Raw genomic sequence first — 11,710 nt, 5'->3', positions numbered from 1 at the left:
TTAACAAAGGGGCTCCACTCAGTCCAACAGGGTTACATGTACAGCATTCACCCAAATCTAAGATGACTCTGGATTTAAGAGGACCCCTCCATAGTTAGATTCTAAACATGGAAAAACTATAAACTAGTTATAGTTTGCCATGAACAAAATCTAATCATTGAAGGACTGTCTTAAATTCATCTCTGTCACTGCTATAGTGAGATAGGCACTAGCAGCAGGTACAGGTGAGCCAAGTGGCCCAACCCCTGCTCCTTGCTGCACCCCTCCCACCCCTGCTGCCTGCCCCCTGCTGCCCACATGCCTCATGCCTGCCCTCCCCTTGACACCTGCTCCCTCCCATACCACTTTCTCTGCCATCCTCGTCTGCCTGTGTCCTCACTGTTACCTGTTTGCAAGACCCTCCCAGTTGCTTACCTTCCCTTCACAGTTCTGGCTCTGGTGAGGTCCCACTCCGGCTGGGGGCAGGGAGCATGGGGCACATTTGTACTTGAATTACCCAAGCTAAGGGTCATCCCCATACCTGCCCCATGTTGAAGGGGAAAAAGCCTTGGATTTGACTAAATACTCATTTAAAGCATTGCCCCACTAGCACTCATTAAAGAACTGGGGCCTAAGTAAAGACTACAGCTCATCTCAGTCCATCTTTATTTACTCACATTAGCTTTAGCTTACTTTGTTATTTTCACTAGTAATGTCTAGTACACAATTTAGTATAAGTTTACATTTTGAAGAAAAAATCCATTATTTATTGAATATCTAGGACTCCAGAGTTAGTCAAAATACAGAATAACAATTTTATAAATAAACAAACTTTAGAAATAAAATAGGCTCGTTTCCCACAATCCAAACAGAGGAACACCTGTGTAAGCTACACTTAAAAAACCCCAACGAAACAGATTCCTCCTGTTTTGGTTTTATTTTTGCCAAATTGGGAGATGAATAGTGTCTAGAGCTGTCCACATTGTTAATTTTTGTCTTTTCCAAAAAAGAGCTTCCATTTTTTCAAAATGCATTCACTCATTTTTAGCTGTTCCTCCATGAAAACCAGACAGTAACTAATTTGAATATTCAATGCATCTATTAACAGCCTCTTCAGATAGAAACTGATTTCAGAATATGTTATTTCTTATTCGTTACTACTAGAAAAGCTGGAATTGGTTACTACTGAAAAGCCAAAATAGACCAAATACCTGTCCATAGGGAGAACAAACATAAGGCAGTCTGGTCACTGATATCTTTGTATACAATCAGTAAGTTCAGAAGTTGAGTACATTCTTACGACGACTTTTTTCAAACCTACACAGCAAATCATTTTTTCTTTGCAATATACTTCATCTCAGTACAATGTTTAAAATAATCTATATGTAGGTGATTAAATACATTAATCAGAATCATAGAACGTTAGGATTGGAAGGGACCTCAGGAGGTCATCTAGTCCGACCCCTGCTCAAGGACATTTTTGGAAAGAAAAATCCCTGATTTAGATCAGCTGTGGAACAAACTAGTTGAGAAGAGGCACAAAACATAACTTACTTCAAGAAACCCAAAACAACTTGCTTAACAGAGATGTAGGTTGTAGCCATGTTGGTCTAAGGACATTGAACCTTATCTACCTTGCTTAACAGAGACATTCATGACATGAAGAATCTTAAGGCAAGGATAAAGAGCCATCAGGGACTTTTTCTCACTGAAGACAAGTTAAATGCATGGCAGCAGAACAACAAGTGTAGAGACAAGTTGTTTAACGTCCTATAAGATAGTCACTTCCTAAAACCACAATTTACCCATTATCTGCTGATAATAGTAACACACACAAACACCATGTCTAACTATACAGTTGTATTTAATCCTACCTAGGTTAATGCTTTAGCTTACTAATGAACATATGCCCAAAATCTGAACTCCAACAGGTGGGAGTTACTAAAGATTTATCATGTTTAAGGTACAGTATCTTTAACTGAAGTGGTTCACATTTGTGTCTACACTCTTAAATAGAAACATCTAACATCTCAGCATTTCCACTGAAGACAAAAAAAAAAAAAATCAGATTTATAAACTGAAATAAGAATTGAAATATCCCTTGCTATTGAAATATCCCTATTCACTACTTTGTTATTGTTGTTTTCTACCTGTAAGGGTCAGAAAAAAGATCAGAATTTAGAAGTGGACAGAAAGAAAGAAAATATTCTTAGTGTCTGATATTAAAAGCAAAAGAAAGATAATTATATAACCCCTAAAACTTTAGCTGTAAAAGGTTTCCAAAGCAGCTATTATACTTGAAGGAATGAGTGAATGCTTAAAAATTAAAAAAATAGAATGAAAAACAATTAAAGAACCCATTACACTGTGTCCTGTGTAAGGAACAGAGCTGATGTATTTGTTTACAACTCTGATTACTTACCTATTAGGCTTATCAAAATGTACTGCAGCTTTACTTGATGGACTGCAAGAGGGCATTTTCTCTTTACTGGGGAGTGAGTTTAGTGCATTGTCTTTAGGAGTCCTTGACTCTTCTTCAGTTGATGTAGAAAGGATTAATTCTTCAGTTTTTCCAAGCTTGTCATCATTTTCTGAACTCTTGATATCTAAGTACTGTCCACTGTCCTCTAGTACTGTGAGAGGCACTTGGTCTAATGAGGGCTGAACAACATCATAAACCACTGGAACAGCAAAGTCTCTCTTGAAAAAGTCTATTTCACTGAAAACAAAACAAAACATTACATTACATTATTTGCAGCTTGTTCAGGAACAGATCACCAACGTCAGAGATGAAAAATATAGCAGGTTCAGTTTTAGTCTTTTCTTATCTTCAATACGTCTAGTAATTTCAGCAATGTTACTTCATGTCATTGTCTGAACACTCTAGTTTGATATACTCCTTACTCTTTCACAACAATCTACCTTTATAGCTGTGCTTAAAAGAAGACTTAGCTTTCTGTGCTGTGGCTTAGCCCCAGGGATTCAACAGGCACAAAGACTAAAGTATACAATTTAAGGTGCTTAAAGCTATAAATCATTTATGGTTTTCACCTGATGTAAAATAGTACCTATACACTTTGAAAGTGATTGAGAAGACAATTTCATAACTATGTACAGGTATTGCTGCTCTTTCCAAAGATGCAGTTTGTAATTTAGAGGAAGACTTTGAAAATGGGTACAAAAAACAGAATTTTATAAAAACTACATTTTAAAACTGCTAGAAGAAAAGTGTATGCATAGACACATAGACAGCTGTTAAAATTGAACACCCTTCCTCCATCATTTTCAAGTGAGACAGTACAACTGAGGTATTGGGGAGGAGTAATGATAGAAATAAAACAAGAAATGGCGATTGGGTGAAGATTTTCATCATTTCTAAACAGAGAGGAATGTAAATACAAACTAAATCAACAGTTTTCTTTTAATTCTTTCCATTTTTAATACATACTTTGGACAAACAACTTATTTAAAATTTTATTATTTTGAGAGTATCCTTTTTAATTTTCTGTAGTTGCTAAGTTAAATAGGTCAGTTTAAAATTACGTAAATTGGAATTGCCTAAATTTGACATCTTCTCTTAATCCAATTCCATATAGTAAAGGTAAGTTTTCTATCAATTCTCTAAAGAACCCCCAGTGATTTTATAGGTACTGTATATGCATTTTATAAAGCGCTGGAGGACAGGGTTCTTGCAACGTACACGAAAATTTAAACAAGTTAATATAGTAATACATACCTCTCAAGTCTTCGAATTTGTTCCATCAAAGACCACTTCTCACTGTTTAATGCACTGATTTGATCCTCTAATTTCTGTACAACTAAGCATTGCTAAATGCAAGACAAGGAAAATAATTTAGGACCATGAATTTAAAACAAAACAAAAACCTGCAAAAACTTAAGTGCAGTCTCTTACTTCTATTGACTGGGTTGTATCAAACACAGGAATGTTCCCCAGAACAGGTGTGGTGACTTCCAATTCATCCTCTTCTACACCAACTGCTACATCGACAACATTTTTTGCTGTTACTTGATGGTTTCCAAAGTCACGATATAGTTGTAACAAGTCTGGAGGTTTTGGAATGTTCAATCCTACATCATCCCACAGTTCAAAATCCTTGAAAAGGGTAAAAATAATGTCAGAAGTCTAGCACATTTCTGTTCTTTTTTAGCACATCTTCTGCTTTTTCCTTGCTTGATTGCACGCAAAGACATTCATGTCAAAACGTCAAGGTAACCATGAAAATAATAGGTATGCAGCTTGCGCCCAAATCAAACAAAAAAGAAAAAAAGACAGCCAAAACTCTATTTTGGGACAAAGTATTTCAATCCAAAGACATTTCTAGGTTGTGCATAAAAAGAGAAGGCATTCCAAAATAGTAGAAGTTTGTATTAGTTTATTAAAGTCTTATACAGCTAGTAAATTGTGGGGAAAGTTTTCAGCAGAAAACAGGCAGGGTTTTTTCAGCTCAAGTTTTTAAAAAAGCTTTATTCCTCTCTTGCTCACAAATGCAGACCTAACTTTTCAGAAAGAAAAGACAAGACACTGGGGGTTAACCTTTTAGCAGGCATGCCACAAGTTAGGCCTGCATCCTCCCGGAATGCCACTCTGATTCCTTTCCCTTACCTGATCCTGTTGTTCAGCTTTTTGCTTCCTGCCCTATGTGCCACCATGCTGCCTGTCCCCTCCCCAATCTGTCAAGTGCCATACATGGAGGCTGCCTTGTGTTACGGTCAGAACAGCAACCTCTGCTCTACATGCACAATAATGATCAACTCCCAGGCTTGTTATCTGCATGCATGCACACACGAACAACTGGGCACATAAAAAGTAAGTGTACATTTTGAAACTGCAGGGCCCTGGCAGATGTACACTTATTGTGTGATTAACATATCAATTATATAATAAACCGTAACATAGCATACGTTCAGCCAATTTATGGCATGATAAAATAACAAACTAGCCATAAAGATTTTCCATAAAGGTGCTGTGGTTGATTTGTATTTCACTTTAATTTGAACATGCAGTGTGCAGCCCAGCACTGGGCTGCACAAGATGGCCTTTAAAACATCCTTTTGGTGGGAAGCTGACGGGCTACCCTCCCCAGCATGGAGACATTTAAATCCAGGCTGTACAGCCAAACAACAGATTTAAGTGCATAGTGTGTGCAGTCAGGTGCAAGTGAGTTGTGAGTCAGGGATACTGACAGACATGGGATGAGATCAAGTTTCTTTGATCCCATCACAAGGATTAAATTAACAGCTGTAAGAGGCCTCAGTTATAAGTGATATAATGGTCCTATCACCCCAAAGCCTCCATTTTTTTGCTTGAATATTTTGCATATCTGTATTTCTGCTAGCAACTTCATTAGGAACCTCTGTATACAGATTTCATGCACTTAATTTTACTCCCTCTCTCTGGTAAGTGTGCACAACTGTACAAGTATCATCACTAAAAACAACAGATTTACCTTCAACAAAATTAAATATTAATAATTCTGTGCAATTCTTTTCTACTTCAGATCTTTTTTCTCCCAACGACAGTAATATGAGATTTCTCTTTTTTATTGTCTGGAGAGATTCTCTGTTCGTGCGCAGTGGTAAGACTAGCAAATAATCTGGGTCTATCTTTGGCATATTGCATAAAAATGTTCCCTATTTTAATCTGTACTATTAAGGCCATGAACAAACATGGCATTTGTAATACTACATACATCCATGTAGCACTACAAAAATTGAGGAAGCAAAAATGCAGTTCCCCTGTAGTGCTGCACATCTATACAGTGCACTGTAGTGCCACTCTTGGTCTCTTGGTCCTTCAGCATCCCCCAGTGGTCCACTCTTCCTACCCCCACCCCAAGAGGGGAGGGGGTGGGAAGTGGGTGGACAGTCACTGAGCACAGCTCCAGGGAAGTGTAGGCTACCCTCTCCCCCCAAACCCAGTGATTTACTCACTCAGAGTAAGCAAAACAGAAGCCCCCAGGGCCAAGCTGTCAGCAAGTGTGGGACCAGGACTGTGCCTGGACTCGCATGTGGTAAGCAGAGCAGAAGCACTTTCCCTTCCCTTCCCACCTCTTCTCAACCTGAGCTGCAGCTCTGCTCTCAGCAGGCAAACAGTCCCAGTCCTGAGCCTACTGAAAATGTAGCCATGTCCAGATAAGCACGGTCACATGGTATGTGGTGCCACAGACTGCCTACAGCGCCACACATTCAGGCATTCCCCATGCTGCTACCTTACAGTGTGTGTGGGGGGGCTTTTTTGACCCCAGGAGATCCCAGGATAAAAAAAAACCATGTGGAAACCATTGGGGGTGAGGTGAGCAGGCTAGTAGGGAGGGAAAGACTGCAACAAGACCTGGATAGGTTACAGGAGTGGGCTGACATAAACAAGATGCGTTTCAATACTGACAAGTGCAGGGTGCTGCACTTAGGCAGTAGAAACCAGCAGCACACTTACAGAATGGGAAACTCCCTTCTTGAGAGCACGGAGGCAGAAAGGGATCTTGGAGTCATTATTGACTCCAAGATGAACATGGGCTGACAGTGCAAGGTCACAGTTGGCAGGGCTAACTGGACCTCATTGTGCATCCACAGGTGCATCTCAGGTAGAGCCAGGGAGGTGATCCTCCCCCTCTATGCGATGCTGGTCAGGCCACAGCTGGACTACTGCGTCATGTTCTGTGCGCCCCATTTCAGGAGGGATGTGGACAACATTGAAAGGGTCCAGAGGAGGGCCACCCGCATGATCTGGGAACTACAAGGCAGACCCTACATTGAAAGACTGCGGGACCTAAACCTGTTCAGCCTTCACAAGAGAAGGCTGAGGGGGGACCTGGTGACTGTCTATAAACTCACTAGGGGGGACCAGAAGGGTTTAGGGGAGACACTGTTTCCCCTAGCGCCCCCTGGCATGACAAGGAACAATGGACACAAATTATTAGAGAGTAGATTTAGATTAGACATCCGCAAGAACTACTTCACAGTTAGGGCGGCTAGGAGCTGGAACCAACTTCCAAGGGAAGTGGTGCTGGCTCCTACCCTGGGGATCTTTAAGAAGAGGCTTGATGACTACCTGGCTGGACTCATTTGAGTCCAGTCTCTTCCCCTGCCCAGGCGAGGGGTCGGACTTGAAGATCCACAAGGTCCCTTCCGACCCTACTTCTATGATTCTATGAAAAAACAGCGGGGCAGCATACAAGGCAGAAGCACGCTACACCCTAAACCAGAGCCTAGCCAGCCAGAGCAGCCCAGCTGGCGGCTAGGCTCCCAGATGCATAAGTGCTGAGGTTGCAGCTTCCCCAGCCCCAAGTAAGGCTGCTGAGTCCAGCACAGTTGACCCTAGCCTCCCCTATGCCACCTGGGGTAACCTGCTGCGCGCCAGAGCACTCGTGGCACAGGCATTCCCCAGGGACAAGTAGCAGCAGCAGCATAAGGTGTGCTACTGCTACCTGTCCCCAGGGAACCAAACATCCACGCTTGTCTGGACGCGGCCAGTGTGTGTACATGAGTGCTAGGGTAGCTGCAGCCCTGCTATATGTTGGGTGGAGACAGATGGGCAGACTAAGTGATCTGCCAGTAAGCAGAGCAGTACAGTATCACTGGTTGGGTTGGACAGCATGTTGCCGATTATCTTTGTGGCAACTTTGTAGCACTACAGTCAGGGAGCTTCGCACCTCTGTATCTTCCTGAGGCCCTACATTTTTGTAGTGGCCTGAAGTGGGGAGACAGTGCTATAAAAATGTAACTTATGTCCATGGACTAAGTAATCTAACTTTTCCTGCAATGTTCCACTTATGAACGAAAATGAATTCTATGCATCATTGCTATTATTTTGCCTACCCATTAATTAGAAGGTAAACAGAGCTTTGTTATGACTTTGGGGGTAACTTTACTAAACGGAAACAGGCCTAGACATAAGAACATGGCAGAAACTGTGGAAAAGTGTTACAGTACTTCTCTGAAAAGTGAATAAGTTCCTACAAATTGAAACTCTGGGAGTGTTCAACATCCGCATATTTGTCTGGGTTGTCCAACTGGCAGCCCCTATGTGCCTTGTAAGGGGTTAAAGTTCTCTTGCCTGGCGGATCCTTTAGCATCCAGGTTTTCCAGGCTCCCCCTCCCTGATCTGGTTTCTGATTCTTGCACCACCTCCTGGGGGTGGGAGAGCACAGTGGGCAGGGGCAGGGCTGCCAGTGCTGTGCGTGTAGTGTAGCAGGGGTGCGGCAAGGATACCGTGTGATTGGAGACGGGAGGGTTGCTGGGTTGCTTGAGGCACTGAGTGGGGAGGGTCAGGGCTGCCCCTGCTGCGAGTGGCCCCAGGTCTGCAGCCTGCACCATTGTGGGTCTCCTGGCTGCCCATAAATTGGATCACCCTGGCTTACGTTAAAAAACTTTTGATTCCAAATACCCCTATAGAGCCAACATTGCTATACAAGATGCAAGCTTGATTGTCTTCCTTCATGAGCAAAGAACTGTACTCTAGTGTAATTTATTAGAACTTGGCATCAGAAAAAACTCTCAAGGCATAACCTGATCTGCAAAAGTTATATTACTTCTAGTTACATGTGAGAAGCAGAGTCCAAGCATGCATTAAAAGTTCGCAAAGCTGGTTGTCAGACACTCTTTCCTGTCAACTGCATAACCAGATTTTAAAAGACATGTGCAACTTCCAAAATTAATTTTTATGGAGGCACTTTACACTTCGTAAGCCTGTAGGGCTTCAATAAAATATATTTTTTAAAATTCTTTGAAAGCAAACAAACAAAACAAAACAAAACCCAAACACAAAACCAAAAATAGTGCTTCTCTTCCATACTATTTCAATTATATAGAAAGTGACATAGGAGTAATGTCACTTGATAACACTAATGCTTTTCCACAGGGATATAAAATGTCCATTTTTATAGATTATACAATACTGCCCAATTTTATGTGGCAAAAAGCACTCTCTCTCTATACAGATTTCATCAAATCCAAAAAGCAATTAGCCAACTGTGTTTACATGAGGCAAGCTTCCTATTTCAGTACTACCTAAAGAGAAAACAGTCTGTTAATTTTTTTCTTAATACAAAATTTTACACTGCAGAGGAACTGTTCTGCCTTGCTTATGACATGGTGAAAAAAATTCCTCACTTCTACTTACTCATTTCAAAAAGGCTATTTTAGCTGAGGATTATGAATTTATCTATTTGAATATAAAGCAAGATCCTTTAGTTACCTGAATAAAGTTAACCTGAAAGCTGGTCAGTGCTGCATATGTAGGATGAATATCAAATTACGCATTTTTCTTCAGTTAATGTAGGGGTGAAACTTATTTGGCCCCACAGGCCAGATGACTGACATAAGGCCTGTCTGTGCGTCCGACTGGACCCATAGGCTGGTCCTGCGTGCTGTCTTGGAGTAGCAGCAGCTACTCCAAGACACGCTGTTGGATCTGGCGTGCTTAATTGGGTGCCATATGCAGCAAGGTGACTGGAATAAGTAATGCATGCAAGGTCATCTGGTACATCCCATGTGCATGTTGCTTGTGGGTCAACTCTGAGACCTACAGGCAGCACCAGGGACCAGATGAAAGTGTTCCGTGGAGTGGGTCCAGACTGAACACCATACCTTTAATGCCCATGAGTTAATGAGTTGTATGCTTAAAAAGCTCCATCTCTGCATTTTGATGCACTCCTACACTTCTAATCCACCCTCTATCTATAAGCATTTACAGATACACACACTTCTTACATATGTGACTAGTCCCATTAACTGAGAAGACACAAGCACATTAAGTGCACCCATAGCTGTTGGCAGCATCAGAGCATGTATCAAACACTAGTATAAATAGCTCAAGCAAAAGCACGCAAAACTAAGATACATAAGGAAAGGTTACCTTACCTGATCATCATTTTCATCTGAAAAGGTTATTGATGTAAGTTTGTAACTATTCTTCAATAAAAACTCATTGACTAGGAAGTTTAGAGCTCTTTTTTCAAGAGGTTTGATTGGCTCCTGGGAAAAAAGAAAAACAAGAACTAAGTCTTAAACTCATCTTCACTGCAATTACTGTGACAGCTGCATGTTAATTGAAGTTACTGGGTCAATCACTGTCTGCCACCTACCTGAATTTCAGGACTTGATTTATAATTTTTTCGTTCCTGCAATGGAACTTCGTTTTCTGTTTAAAAAAAAGAAAAAAGAAGAGAAAAAGAAAAGAAAAAGAGGTAATACAATTTACTTTATTTAACATGGAAAGAGCACAGCTACTTCTACATTGTCAAAGCAGAAATACTAAGAAAAAGTTTTATGTACACCACCTGCAGCCTGAGTCAGGTTGGCTCGGAGGGCCTGAATGGTCTCCTTGGCTTTCCGTAGTTCAAACTCCAGGACTGGACAGGGATTTGGATTAAACACACACAGGCATCCAACCAAGGAAAGGGAAACAAAAATAAAATATAAAAAGCAAGGATGGGTGTGAAAAAAAATATACAGTTTGTATTAAACAGAAAGCATGCTGTCTTATGGAATTCATGAACACATGCAGCAGAGTTGGCCTGAAAGCAAACTGGTGAACATTTTCCATAATTCTATTATTCTAGAGTTAACCAAAGAAGAATTTCAAGCGGTCTGACAAGGAATGACTAAATTATTGGATTATGTTTCTTTATTTTGCATTATGTTGAAGAAAGACTGAAATCTCTTCCCCTCCACTCCACCCTCAAAACTTGAAGTCCAAATATGCTCTGATCTTTTGGCCAAAACCAAATGGAGAGGCATAAACATAACAAGATTAACTATAGAGTTAATGGAAGAAATCTGTACATGGCAAAACTGAAACCATTTAGAATGGCCTGGACTTACAAGCCATTAAAAGGTATGTAATGATATTTATCTTAATAAAGAAGTTAGACACCCTTGATGTAAAGCAGGAAATTAGAAGTGCCTAACTTAGCTGGCCCAGCAGACCAGATTGTGCCCAGATCCAGGCCAGAATATACTGAGAAATGCACAGCTAAACCACATCTAATTACAGTGCTCAAAGGAAGTTTGTAGCATAATGTCTGGCTTTCTTTCTTTATTCTTAATAAATATTTCCAGTGGAAGTGTTACCCTATGCTACATGGCTAAACACCTAGGGATCAATTGGACTTGAGTTCAAACAAGAGATTCAAAGATAACATTTAGCTGTTCAGTCTCTACTATGAAATGTTGTAACGCTGCAACAACATTTACTATAAGTAGTAGTTGAATCAAGACACCTTTCTGTTGCCTTGGAAGTCACGAGCTCAAAGTCAGCACTGAGTAGGTGCCAGTTTAATATAAACTTTGAACTTTCCTGAAGTTGGTAAATTATTTCTTTCCAGTCATACTTAGAATGTCTGAGAAAACCTACTTTAGGGAACTTCTATTATATTCTTTTACCTTAGTCATTCAGCACGGCCAGGTACAGAGTTCATTGTGCATTAGTCTGAATAAGAGGCAGTCACATTTGGAAAACTAAAAATTATTATTATTTTTTTATTTAGGAGAAACCAGCCCAGTGTTTAACTAGAAATAACAAAACAACTATATACTTAGTAACAGCTAAACAACTCCAGTTTAAACCTGTTTCAAGCTCATTTAAATTTGAATATTCATGCATGGGTGGATCTAGGATTAAATGAAGGTGGGGTGTTGCATATTGGAGTGGGGGCTGGATCAGGGAGCAGGTGCAGGAAGGGGAGCCTGCCCCCTATTGTCACTGTCCCCA

At 40.7% G+C, this 11,710-nt stretch overlaps 1 protein-coding gene across 4 annotated transcripts in view; it reads right to left on the bottom strand.

Moving 5' to 3' along the window:
• The window catches only part of KIAA1468 (KIAA1468 ortholog), a 168,138-nt gene that overhangs the window by 96,487 nt on the left and 59,941 nt on the right, over positions 1-11,710 (bottom strand). For all 4 annotated transcript variants that reach the window (XM_019521674.1, XM_019521650.1, XM_019521665.1 and 1 more), the window contains 6 exons: positions 10,278-10,349; positions 10,083-10,138; positions 9,859-9,972; positions 3,893-4,093; positions 3,716-3,807; positions 2,402-2,698 (listed from right to left, as the gene is read on the bottom strand). In XM_019521674.1, the coding sequence (XP_019377219.1) occupies positions 2,402-2,698; positions 3,716-3,807; positions 3,893-4,093; positions 9,859-9,972; positions 10,083-10,138; positions 10,278-10,349 (832 nt within the window). The remainder of the gene's footprint in view (positions 1-2,401; positions 2,699-3,715; positions 3,808-3,892; positions 4,094-9,858; positions 9,973-10,082; positions 10,139-10,277; positions 10,350-11,710) is intronic.

Source organism: Gavialis gangeticus, unplaced genomic scaffold (assembly GCF_001723915.1).
Source record: "Gavialis gangeticus isolate Ggan-Ray unplaced genomic scaffold, GavGan_comp1, whole genome shotgun sequence".
Lineage (NCBI taxonomy): Eukaryota > Metazoa > Chordata > Crocodylia > Gavialidae > Gavialis > Gavialis gangeticus.
Note: the sequence above shows the minus strand (reverse complement) of the source record. Positions and strands in the feature narration are given on the sequence as shown.